Here is a 12,588-nt window from a genome sequence, read left to right as displayed (position 1 = left end):
TTTACTTCGTAACTTTATATGTAGTAAGTAAGGGTGATAGGGGAGGAAGAGGAGGAGTGATCATGGAAGCAATCCCTCACGCAGTCCAGCAATCAACCGCCTCATCATCGGGTTCACTTCTCCCGTCATCTTCTCTACCTGCACCACCTCCTTCTCAATCTTATCTTCTATATCACGGAGAAGGTCCCTCGTGGCACTCAGTGCTCCGTACTCGCGGAGCAGAAGAACCAAGCAGCTATAGTTCACCGAGTTACCGCAGGGGTCTCGCTTCTCTTCCGCGCAGGAGCAGCCACCGCTCTTAGTTGTCTCCTTGCTGCCTTCGAAGAGGTATCGGGAGATCTGCGCCCGACTGTCCGGCTTGATATTGGCGAGGCGGATAACCGGGTACGAGAGGACGCGTGCATCGGTGGATTTGCTCAGTTGGGTGTCTCGGTTGTGGAACGAGAGATAGTCTTCCTTCACGTGGACGAAGCGAGCGAGCAAGGTAGCCAGGGGCGTGAGATCGGGTTTACAGTGGAATGGGAGACAGCTCTCAGCTTGGAGGAGTTTGACGAGGAGTGTATATAGAGAGCCGGTGGTGTCGTCGACGACGGAGAGATATTCGGCTTCGGATGGGATGCACGCGTTGTACTTCCAGTTCAGTTCTCGGCTGTGTCCGGCGTATAGACGGTTGAATCCATTCAGGAGGATATCTGTGGCGAGGGCAGGGTTGGCTAGGGCGCGTGCCTCCGATACCGACTGGATGAAGGTGTAGTAGGCGCTGTTGGTCGCCTGCATGGTGCCGAAGACGGCGTGTGCAGTGGGCTGGTTGTAGCGGTGGGTGTTGTCCGCGGTGATGTCGGTTAGGGTTGTAGTTGCGTTTTGCAGAGAGGTGATGAGAGACGAGATGCACTTGACTGCTGGGGGTGGGGCACGGGTCCAGGTGTTTAATGCGGAGGGGGCCATGTTGAGGATCTGGACTGAGGGAGATGGGGGCATGGAGCTGATGTAGTTGGTCACGGCGGTGAGGGTTGTGGATTCGCTGCGCTCGTAGGTGCCGGAGTATGTGTGTGGGGATGATGAGAAGGACATGGTGGAGGCCGGAGTGGTGACTCGTGTCCATTCGGATGGGGAGCATGAGCAGGCGCTGGATGAGCTGTTGCAGGGGCCAGATGAGGATAAGGCACGCCAGTAGTTGTAGCCTGCCATTGCCATTCCGGCGGCTTCGATCCAGCGGCGCAGTCGCATGGACTCGACGGGGTATTTACCGTAGATGTCTGCTTGAAGAGAGCGGTAGCGGAATTCAAGGTCCATGATTCTTCGTTTCAGGCCTTCCTTTCCTTCAAAAGGGAGGTTTGGCTTTCTGCAAAAGTCGGTTTGGTAGGATGCTGCGGTGGTGATGTTCGCACCCCAGTATTCGTCGTTCAGCATGTGGTATTCATCCACTACGGTCTTGATGTCGCGGAGGACCATGCGGTCCATTTCGGTCAACTTCATGCCTATGGCGAACTCGAGGATGGGCCAGAAGGTTCTGGGTCTGTTAGAATGGAGTTTTGAGGTATGGAAGTAGGCGACGTACCTAAACGCTGAGCTCTTCTTGCATCCAAATGACATTGGTTCCGGTGCGACAGCTTTCCCGAGAAGCTCAAGGATAAGCATACCCTGTTCACGATCAAATTGAATAGCCTCAGTAGCCACCTCATAGATCAGCGTCCGCAGCTGGGCCTGTCTGTCGCCAAACTCCTTGTTGCATGCACTAGGACAAGAGCACGACGAAGCTGAAGCGACAGAGCACCGATCCATGCATCTGGTCAGCATGTTGTAGACTTCCGCCCTACTCTGCGAGTCCAATTGATCGGAAAAGGCTACATTGTTAGCTGTATGCAATAAAAATGAGGATAGCACATACCATCACACAAATGGCCCAATTCAATCAACTTCACGGCCGTTGCCATTCTATCCGGCAATGCCTCCGGGACCACCAAGGGAAGCAGATTCCTTCCAACATTGACGGTACGAGATGACAGACCGCCACAGCGCATGTTATCCCAGATACAAGCTAGCTTTTGCGCAGTAGTGATGGCGATTTCATTGTATTTGCTGATTCGCACCGGCAGGGTTGTGAACGCGCCAGAGTTGCGGACGTCAATCTCGTTGACGGTGGTTGAGTTGGTCCAGGTTGCTGAGCACTCCATGATGGATGATCGGGCGCGTGGCGTCTGAAAGAGGATGAAGATGAAGATGAGATGAAAGGTGGATGTGCGATATCGTGGGCCTTTATATAGCATTCAGGGGCGGACCATGAACTGTGGCTCAACTTGCGGGATTCATCATCTTTTGGTCGGTGTATGCAGGATTCCGATATATCCACTTGCTTTCTGTGGCTGACCTGCAAAAAAGAGCATAATATCGGACGAAGCGCATTGGGATGGCGCGGTACTCCGGAGACATATCAGATTTTGGGGTGTGCCTTGCGTGCTATAGATAGTGCTGCATGTGATATCCCATTGCGGTGGCGTTCTGCTTATCTGCTTGGATCCGAAGGGAAGAGGCTGAGCTCCCTCCGAAGATTTATCGCTAGACTGTAGGAGCATACATTAAGCTATAGAAAACGTCTCTATATCCAAGACAAGGACAATCATGATTGAAGCGATTTTTCGCACTCACCTGATTTCTAACTTGCGCCATCACTTAGATTTCTTAGGCAACGCCATTGATCAAATAGAGGAACTATGATGATTTGAAACGTACTTCAACTTGATAGATTCCCTTCTGCTTGTCTTCCCGTTTCACCTCTTATTGTCGGAGGGCAGCGGCGAGATTATCTCCTACTCGAGTTGTTTTATGATAACACCTAGAAAATCTCAATTTTATGGACTCTGAGGTACTAATACGCAGTCCTTTTTGGTACTGAGACTAAAGTAAGAAAGTTGAGTTGTCTCATGTTTGACGAGGTAGCGTTGCTTTTACTGGGCTTGCCCTAAGAGAGGTTTCAGCAAATAAGGAAGTAAGCAGTTCGTGTCCGGAAGGCGAACATAGCGAGTCAAGTAGCGCCAATTTAGCGTGTCCCACATCTTCTTCATCGCCATTAACTCGATCAACTGTTATAACCACGATCGGGCAGATCTTAGATCCCACTTTCCCTACCCACATAGCCTGACCAAGCCACAATCCAAGACGCGATGCAGATTACTCTCTCTGCGCTGCAGCAAGATGCACATGTTACGCACTACTCCAATAATGATAATTGAGCCACAGCAGTGAGGCTTCATAGCCGCGAACACTGTGCAATTAGTCGCGTGGATACATTGCAGCCGCATGTGCATGTTTTGTATGCCTTCAATTACATTGTCCCAGGGTAGCTATCTTGCAGCCATTATTGACTGACCATCAGTTCTCGGGCTTTCCCGTACTGTGTTCTCAAAATGGACCTTCTCTCCTGCGACCATCCGAGTTGTGAAGATCCACGAGCAGCTTCTCTCAAGCCACCGCTATTTCGTCGATCGGTCGGGAATAAATACCAGCAGCCAACGTGTTGGTTCGGTATTTCTCAGAACAGACGGATATATCGATTGAATGATAACAGGTACCAGCATTAGCAGATGATGAGGTAAGAAGGCCAAGTGCGGAGACGCCATCCACGGTTCACACGAATCATGGTTTCCAATATATTGCATTCCCCTCATCACGGTACTCGATCCTCGTCATATCTGGAGTTAGACATAGATGCCAAGTGCCAATCAGGATTGGTGACATGAAGCTCGCGCCCAGCTCCAGGGTCCTGTCATGGCAGATGCACTGACGTAAATAACTACTCCTCTTAAACTGATTGCTGTCTCCAGATTGTATCGATTTTGAGCATGGTCTTCCAAAATGAGACTCCTCATTAGTTACGCCAGTCTCACTCTGCTGGTTGGCTCGTCTGTTTTGGCCAACGATCAGTATGTGATAGGTGTGGCACCCACCACCACAGAGCCAGAATGGTTCAAAACCAGACCTCAAAGCTTCCAAGGTATTCACCCTCCCCCTTTCCGTCTGCTCGACTAACAGATCAGGATACACTGCAACTGGGGCTGCGCCGTTTCTGGCGCAGACGAACCCTGCTCCCTTTGGCAACCCGACCACCTACACAGCCAACCATCCGTTGGAGACATCGCAGCCTATCCACGGAGCCAAAGACCGCAATATTTTCCACCACATGGGCATATTGAGGTAAATACACTCCGTGCTTACTTCCAACAAACGGCTACATAGCCCGACAGTCCCTACTATCCCCGATCCGACGGATTCGGTGTAGATGAATACCCACGCCCCAAAGGCTCAAACATCACACAAATGCATATGCTGCACCGACACGGCTCACGCTATCCCAACAAAGACGAAGGCGACGACTTCGCCAACTGGGCCAAGGCCCTCACCAACGCTACATCCCACGGCGCCATATTCAGCGACGAACTCACCTTCATCCATAACTGGACCTACACCCTCGGCGCCAACATCCTCACCCCCCGAGGCCGAGAAGACCTCCTTGAAAGCGGCATTCTCAACTTCTTCAACTACGGCCATCTCTACACCCCGGGAACCAAGATCGTCGCACGCACCACCACCCAAGACCGCATGCTCAAAAGCGCCGAGAACTTCCTCGCAGGATTCTTCCACCTCGACTGGGACGAGCACGCGAACCTACTCGCCATGATCGAAGAGCAGAATTTCAACACCTCCCTGCAAGCCAAAAACGCCTGTCCCAACGCCATGAACATCTCCTTTGACGACTACGTATCCAACACCGTCACAAAATGGAAATCCCACTATCTTGCCCACCGAACCGACCACCTCAACCACCTCTCCACCAACTACCACTGGACCACCAACGACACCTTCACCGCACAAACCCTCTGCGCCTACGAAACCGTCGCCCTCGGCTACAGCCCCTGGTGTGCCCTCTTCACCTTCCCCGAATGGGAAGGCTTCTCCTACACCTACGACCTCACCTTCGGCGGCAACGCAGGCTTCCAATGTCCCATCAGTCGCGCAATGGGCATCACCTGGGTAGAAGAATTCCTCGCACGCGTCGAGAACCGCTCATTCTCAACAGAAGGATCATCCTCCGCCGCGAACCTCACCCTGAACACCAACCCAACCACCTTCCCCACAAATCAATCCCTCTACTTCGACTTCGTCCACGACAAGATCCTCCTCGGTGTACTTACAGCCTTCGGACTACGGCAGTTCGCTGACCTCCCATTCCCAGATTACACTGATACGAATGAGACTCACTTACCCCGCGACCACAATTTCCAAACCGCCAAAATCATCCCCTTCGCCGGCCGTCTTAACATCGAAATCATCCGCGCTCCACATAAGATCAACCCATGTCGTACCCACGACCCTCATCAGGATACTTATGTGAAGGATACAGGGGAGACTGAGTACGTGCATTTCCTGCTCAATCAGCGCACGGTGCCGCTACATAAGAGTCTGCCAGAGTGTGCGTTCCGGAGTGATGGGTGGTGCGAGTTGTGTGCGTTTCTGCGGGCGCAGAAGGATAGTCTTCGAAAGGCGGCGTAAGATTTTACCTGTGTGGGAAAGTGGGATTTGGGGGAGTTTGGGGAGGTGCAGGATGGGGTTCCTGTTCGGAGGGGAGCATGAAATCGTAGGTATGTAGTCTGGAGGGGAGAGAAGGTAAGTAGTGTATTGTGTAGTTGTATTTGCATCTTTAGTGATAGGAACATATGTAATTCAACAAAGTTGCACAATGGAATATTTTCATATATCAACATAAGCAGCAGCTTCCATATATTTAGCCACTAGCTCTATCTCATCATATAGCAAGAGGTATCAATAGGCCTGCACATTGAATTCCTCAGGCCGGAATCAACTATGTACAGAACCCTCGTTCAAGGAGACGTCTCCTTCCGAATCATATCTACCCGCGCAATATCGTCCGCACTCGGCTCCGGCATGTCCGACTCGTCCACAAAAGCCTCGCCGACCGCGTCTTCGACTTGTTCCAGCATGTATGAGATCAAGCCGACCGAGCGCGCCATTCCGACTTGGCTTAGGCTCTCGCCGACCGCTGCCTCGATCTTCCCGTCGCCACCGTTTTGCGCCAGATCGGCTTCGAAGGCATGGCAGAGGGACTTGAGCGGTTCGAGGAAGCGGTTGCGGAAGTACACGTAGGTCTTTTCGAGCTGGAGCTGCTTGCGCAGGTGTGTTGAAGATACGATGGTGTAGTAGAGGCTGAGAGCCGCGTGGATGGAGGGGGATAAAGTCTGGGAGAACTTGATGAAGGAAGCGACGAGGTCGGACGATACGTTCATGAATAGTTCGGAGGAGTTAAAGAGGGAGGGGAACAGCACCGAGAAGTAGTGCGGGTCGAGATAGACGCTAGGCTCTGCGGAAGTGCCAGCTTTGGAGGAATTTGCTGCTTCAAGGATACCCGTCTTGAGCCATCCAATCGCACTATCTTTGACGCTCTGGAAGCGGTCGTCTTCCAAAACGGTCCGGATCACTTTGAACTGGGTGACCTGCGATGGATGCGTCCGGATGATCGTTCCAGGAATGCGTCGGACGGAGCTATAATTTTGACGCGCAGTGCAAGCAGTCAAGGTCAGCACAAAGTCAATAAAGTCCTTCTCGTGGGGTGTCGTATCGCTTGGCTTTTGCATGGAAAAGACCGTCAGCGTGAGCAGAGAGTCCAGCAGCACTTGGGGCTGTCCGAATGCCACTTCGTCTGGAGAATTGTATCCTCCGACGAAGTTCTGGAAGATCCGTGCTAAGTCAGGGAATATGGCGATCGGACTGACTTGGCCAGAGGAGAACAGTTCTGCGGTAGCCGCCCGCGCCGCGAGTAGCAGTAGGGAGCCGTGTCTTTCTAACGGAATCTCATCCGCCTTCTTGGGCGGCTCCTCGAAGTCTAGAGGAAGAGGCTGGTCCTTCGGGGATTGAAGGGCGATTTCAAGCAGTTTCTGGTCATTGAGACCGAAATCTCGGGATAGAGCCTGCGGCCGTTAGTGAAACCCAGATAGCAAGTTGTTGGTAGCCTACCGTGATCTTGGCAATGATCATGTCCCTCTCTTTCAGCTCTTTATGATTGGCAAATGCATCGCTCGGTGTCTCCTGCTTGGCCAGACGCAGACCAGGTTGCAACTTCTCCTGCAGTCTAATCGCCCAGGACATACCGGGGTCTGACGGCCCAGTGAAGCTCAGTAGGTATGACTTGAGAACCTCGATTAGGCCGAATTGTAGGAACTTCTGGACCAGAACCGACTCATCATCGCTTGCCGGGGAAGGGGACTGGACCTCGGCTTCCGGGTCCGGTGCTGATTTCTCCGAGAGACGCAGCACGCTTGACTCGCTGGGCACTCTGGGTGGCGGTGCCGGTCTCTTGGACGGTGAGACGTCTCTGAAGAACTCCAGCATCGCATACGTCGTCTCGTTCGTGGGCATGAGGGTATATGCCTCCAGTACAGCCTGCAGCGATGTCGCTAGGAACCGACTGGGGGATTTGGTCTGGATACGGGAATGGAGAACCGATAGCATCGAGACCAGAGTATTGAACTGCAAGATATGGCGCGGCAGGGCCGCGTTTTTCGATGCGCCATCCGTAGCATCTTGCGACGCTTCATCAGCCTTAGCCGTGCCATCGTCGCTATCATCATCCTCGTCCTCGGGCTGTAACTGCATGAGCGCATCGGAAACTCGCAATATCACCTCTCTTGGGTTTCCCAAGCGAGCGATGTCGTGCAGGCAATCGAGGGACTGGGGCAACATGGGCAGCAATAGCTGCACCAAGTCCCAGCCGATGTTGGTCGTTAGGACTTCATCCTGAAGGAGCTTGTGGAGGATGGGAAGGCGGGCGGGGGTGAGTTGATATTCGAGGAGGGTGAGATAGGTGAGGTAGTCAGTGGCCGGCGGCAGGGCCTGAATGAGCGGATCTTCTTCGGCGGCCATTGCAAGGTCGGAGGTACAGCTGGGGGTAAAAGAATGGGATGGGAGAGATGGCCAGCCAGCAGGAGAGATTGCAGCTGGTCGAGACGGGACAGCCGAAACACGGGGAGGGAGAAACGAACAGCCAGAGGGAGGCAGAAGGCAGAAGAGAAGGCCCATTGGGGGGAATGCTTAATGCCATCTTGCACCGCCCCAGTGCAGATGATGTCACCCGCCCCCCACTCTTCTCCATCCACTTGACACTCTTCTTTTCCTTTGTGCCACTCGACTCAGGATCAGGAACCGGATATTATCCCGTATTGCAGACCTGAGTACAACAATTTAATGACCACGGAGACCTAATAATCACTAGATGACTACCATTACAGCCATGACGCTGGCTCAACAATTGACCAGCTAGTGATCATCTGTCACGGCTTCATCCCACCTAAACGCCTCCTGCCTATTGAGGTAGAGATGTGCAATTCTCCGCCCGCTTTCTACGTGAAACAGGGTCATACTTTGTAACGTCTTTAACGTTCCAGGTGCAAGCAGACTGCAAGTATGGGCATCCACTCACAATGCCTGCTTTACTGTTTAGCCTTCAGTATATATGCCACGTGATCTGGCTGAGGTGGCTGGTGTCTGATGACTGTTGGTGCCTCAGGCTGCGAAGAAGCGAAGCTTTACGCCAAGGTATCCCCCGACTAGCTAGCTAGACAACATCGGACAATCAAGTTCGAGGAACAACGCATCCCAATCGAATGTTTGGATATTCGTGTCTGTTTGCGAAATCTGCCAAATCTCATCAAGGTGGGGAAGAGCTGGAATGTTGTCCTGTTCGTTGGCAATAGTGTCGGTCAGGCTGGATGAGCTGTTGTCGGCACAGAGGGACTCAGAAATGACCTCGCTGACCGACATATCATGTTTTCGCACAACTTGCTGGAACGACTCAAGAAGCTTGATGGCAACAGGAGAGTCTTTTGTGGCGTCTTTCAGAATGCCACATGCATCGACCACTTCCGCCCGGCGCGCTTGCCGAGGTACAGGTTCCTGAGAAAGACACATGTCCAGAAAGAGGGCTGTGATCGCGATGCCAACACACTGCAAGATTCCGGAGAACTTCAGTCTCGTAAGCACAAAGGGGATATCCTCGCTTGCCAGCATTCTTTCTGCCTGTATGACACACCGAGCCGCTTCCAGGCAAGCCTCTCTTGAGGGGGCATACATCGGATCGACCAAGCCGCGGGCTAAGTACGGGAGATGTAGTCGGCACCGTTGTGAGTGGACCAAGGAATTGATGATGTACCGCTGTATCATTATCCCCGGTGCAATGTTCGGATACTTGGCGATGAGGCTGTCGAGGGCATCTCCATCCAGGCGGAAGAACTGTGGTAATTGTCCGATGAATGTAACAATACGCTGGTCCACCCCCAAAAGCCGCCCAGACTCAATATCGCCGTCATTGAATGTGGTCAGTGAAGAAGAATCTATGACTTCCCGACATATCTCCGCTAGCTTGATACGCTGAAGGCTATATGAGATCTCGGTAGGTTGCTCCATCGGTCGGTCAACGATGGGGGAACCAGCCATAAGACTTTCATCGTCAACATTGCGAGGCTTTAAGACCACCATATGTAGCGGGTTGATGCTGTACGTGCCTCTATGTGGACCAGGGAATTGTGATGCCATCCTGTGCCACTCAGTAATGGCTTTGGCGAGAGCAGCGGTGGACGCGATACATACCAATCCGTAGCAACCAAATACCACCATACTCTTCGCTTCATTTCAGCGTCAACAGAGTCAGCATGTGTTTCCTCCCTTCCTTCTATTCCCGATTGACGGTCGACTTTGTGCAACGAGAGTTCTCGCGCTGCTGTTATGGCTGTTGACAACAGGTCACGGAATCGAGCAGTGATACCTTCCAGATTAGCAATGACAAAGGATATGATGATCATTGCCTGGATGGCTTCGATGGATTGAAGGGATTGGCGCCGACAGTGATCTAGCAAGTCAAGAGTTCCTTTGACCCACAGAGAAGATGTTGCATTCATCTTCGAGGGAGTCGCAAATGGTGCATTTTCTGAGTCCTTCCGAGTCCACGTATACATCGCACTCGACAGGATACTTAAAAGAAGCGCCACCTGACCAGGACTTACAGGCGCTTTATGCTCAATGTCATTGTAGATGTTGTCAACCATTGTACGCAATGGACCGCTAAGGACAACGTGATGAATGTAGGTGATATCACGCAAGTATTTCTCAAGCAGAACCACCGACTCCTGGTATAGTGGAATTGAAAAGCTCCTCACCAAAGGGCCTGGACTTGTACTTTCAATGGTCACAACACTGCTTATACTCCATATCGAACATGATCGAAAGGTCGTCGTGTCGGTTCCGACCGAACGCTGTGTTGGTTAGCTGCTTGAGTCCCAGCAGAAGTTTGAACCACACATACACAAGACATCTGACTTGCGCACTCTGCTTCGAGCCATATTGCATCTGCTGCAGCCTGCCTATCCTTTCGTGCTAATTGTGGTCGACTCATACGACGATCTGTCTTTGGATCATGCGCTCGAATAGATTGACTGTTTGTTCGAAGAACGATGTCCTCTAGCCGTTGTAGACGTGTCAAGATATCAGCCGTCCCGCGGCTATCATTATTATGAGGGCTGTCACTTGACACTGGAGCTGAATACAGCCCGCAGTCAAATCCACGGCTGATGCAATTGGAGCAGGGAAGCTGACGGCTGCACCGTAATTTTCGCGACCGACAAAAGTGACACGAGACAGGCCTCAAGCGGGAATTTTGCTTCTCTATATGTGATCGAGGAGGCATCCTGCACTTAATTTGATGTCTAAATATTCGAATGGAACAATGGTGATGGTTGATGCGAAACAGACGTGAGAGTCGACACGAGGGTGGCGAAGGATCCGAAGGCTCCTCAATCTAGCCAATCATCGTTGGTGTAGCCCGCGGATATTCCGCGGAGAGAGCCAAGCCCTGAGATGAAGCTCTATAAAATACAACGATGCTGCCAGTCTTCTATGCACCAGACCACTCGATTCATTCCCAATGGACTCTATCATCGACCAGATTCGTACCCTGGCGGGCACGGCTGATGAGCCAGGGCGCACCAGCATCTATAACGATCTCCGCTCCCTTCTGCCGGAACTTCAGAGCCCGATGGATATGATCATGGATCTTTTTAACTCTGTACTCTGCGTTTTCACTATATTATACGTTCCATTTAGCTGATATATCTCATAGCACCTCAGAGTTTCGGTCATCATGCTCGGAATGAATACTGGTCTATTCCGAAAGTTAGCATTGCACGACCGCGTATGGACAACCTCGGAGCTGGCACGGGATCTGAGGGTTGAACTACGGCTCCTGGGTAAGCATCTCTCATTGAAGCTTAAAGGGCTCATGGTGACTAAGATTACAATCACTTGCAACACAGAACGTGTTCTTCGTTACCTTGCAGCAAATGAAATCATCGAAGAGACGAGTGTGGGAGAATTCCGAGCCAAGCGAACAACCATGATGCTTGCCGATGAGCGTTCGGAAGGATTCGTTCTCTACGCGTAAGACCTATTCATGGTATATAAGACTAGAATTCTTGGCTTATTTATCCGTATGACAGATTCGAAACCTGTGGGCCAGCCAGTCAAGCATTTCCGGCGTTCTTCGCAGAAAATAACTACGATGATATTACGGATAACAAAAACACCCCATTTCAGAAAGCCTTTCAAACAGACCTCACCTGTTTTGAGTGGTTATCCAATCATCCAAAACTGTTTGATTCTTTACAACAGGTTATGACCGGTCTTCAGTCCACGGACTGGCTTTCGGATTTCGACCTCTTTCACCAAGAAGCTGATCGCGTTGATCAAAGCCCAGTGCATCATGGAGAGCCTTTCTTCATTGATGTCGGCGGTGGCCATGGCCACCAGTGTATTCAACTCAGGGACAAGTATCCCCATCTCCGAGGACGCCTTGTGCTGCAGGACCTGCCCGAAGCGGTCGACCACCTTCCTCCCCTGGACGGTATCCAGGTCATGGCTCACGACATTTTTAAGCCACAGAACATAAAGGGTGAGCAGGTTTTATATCTCTGAAAGTATCAATGACCATCTAACCCAGAACTTCGATTCAACAGGAGCAAGGTTCTACTACCTGCGACGGATCCTTCACGACTACCCGGATTCTCAATGCACCCAGATCCTTCAACACCTGGCCACTGCCATGGGGCCTGATTCAAGAATCCTCGTGGACGAGATGGTGCTACCAGATGTGAATGCATTATGGCAAGCGACCCTGGCCGATATATCCCTGATGATCTCACTTGGTGGTAAGGAGCGAACCAAGAAGCAATGGACGGAGCTAGCTAAGCGTGTGGGACTACGTATTGAGGAGATACACACCTATGATCTGGAGTCCAGCACGTCTATAATCGTGTTTCGGCGAAAGTAAGATGTTGTACATGTCTTAGTGCAGCGGAGGTGCGTATTTCGGAACAACTTGATTGCAATGATTACAATGGGATATAGGAATGCGTGTAGGAATTATATAAAGTCCTGCAACTTAGAAGTGGTTGTGATACAGTATAATGTTGACTGCCTTCAACAATCTCAATAATCTTCTGAAAAGGTGCTTTTGGTAAACTGCCTAGTCTA

General features: G+C 51.5%; 5 protein-coding genes across 5 annotated transcripts; 2 read left to right on the top strand and 3 right to left on the bottom strand.

Moving 5' to 3' along the window:
• Positions 1 to 60: 60 nt before the first annotated feature.
• Positions 61 to 2,174, bottom strand: AtWU_02464 (isoprenoid synthase domain-containing protein; the record flags this gene model as incomplete). Its single annotated transcript, XM_035497578.1, has 3 exons — positions 61 to 1,510; positions 1,559 to 1,844; positions 1,889 to 2,174. 3 exons carry the CDS (start codon positions 2,172 to 2,174, stop codon positions 61 to 63), a joined length of 2,022 nt encoding a protein of 673 aa, XP_035353471.1.
• Positions 2,175 to 3,852: 1,678 nt separating this feature from the next.
• On the top strand, positions 3,853 to 5,547 carry AtWU_02463 (histidine phosphatase family protein; the record flags this gene model as incomplete). The annotated part of the gene is made up of 3 exons (XM_035497577.1): positions 3,853 to 3,991; positions 4,035 to 4,191; positions 4,242 to 5,547. 3 exons carry the CDS (start codon positions 3,853 to 3,855, stop codon positions 5,545 to 5,547), a joined length of 1,602 nt encoding a protein of 533 aa, XP_035353470.1.
• A 329-nt stretch (positions 5,548 to 5,876) lies between these two features.
• On the bottom strand, positions 5,877 to 8,088 carry AtWU_02462 (uncharacterized protein; the record flags this gene model as incomplete). The annotated part of the gene is made up of 2 exons (XM_035497576.1): positions 5,877 to 6,980; positions 7,027 to 8,088. 2 exons carry the CDS (start codon positions 8,086 to 8,088, stop codon positions 5,877 to 5,879), a joined length of 2,166 nt encoding a protein of 721 aa, XP_035353469.1.
• A 531-nt stretch (positions 8,089 to 8,619) lies between these two features.
• On the bottom strand, positions 8,620 to 10,109 carry AtWU_02461 (fungal specific transcription factor domain-containing protein; the record flags this gene model as incomplete). The annotated part of the gene is made up of 2 exons (XM_035497575.1): positions 8,620 to 9,601; positions 9,655 to 10,109. 2 exons carry the CDS (start codon positions 10,107 to 10,109, stop codon positions 8,620 to 8,622), a joined length of 1,437 nt encoding a protein of 478 aa, XP_035353468.1.
• Positions 10,110 to 10,984: 875 nt separating this feature from the next.
• Positions 10,985 to 12,385, top strand: AtWU_02460 (S-adenosyl-L-methionine-dependent methyltransferase; the record flags this gene model as incomplete). The annotated part of the gene is made up of 5 exons (XM_035497574.1): positions 10,985 to 11,125; positions 11,180 to 11,306; positions 11,373 to 11,496; positions 11,556 to 12,007; positions 12,072 to 12,385. 5 exons carry the CDS (start codon positions 10,985 to 10,987, stop codon positions 12,383 to 12,385), a joined length of 1,158 nt encoding a protein of 385 aa, XP_035353467.1.
• Positions 12,386 to 12,588: the final 203 nt, after the last annotated feature.

Source organism: Aspergillus tubingensis (genome assembly GCF_013340325.1).
Source record: "Aspergillus tubingensis WU-2223L DNA, scaffold_3, whole genome shotgun sequence".
Classification (NCBI taxonomy): domain Eukaryota; kingdom Fungi; phylum Ascomycota; class Eurotiomycetes; order Eurotiales; family Aspergillaceae; genus Aspergillus; species Aspergillus tubingensis.
The sequence above is the reverse complement of the archived record's forward strand: the minus strand, read 5'-3'. Positions and strand labels throughout refer to the sequence as shown.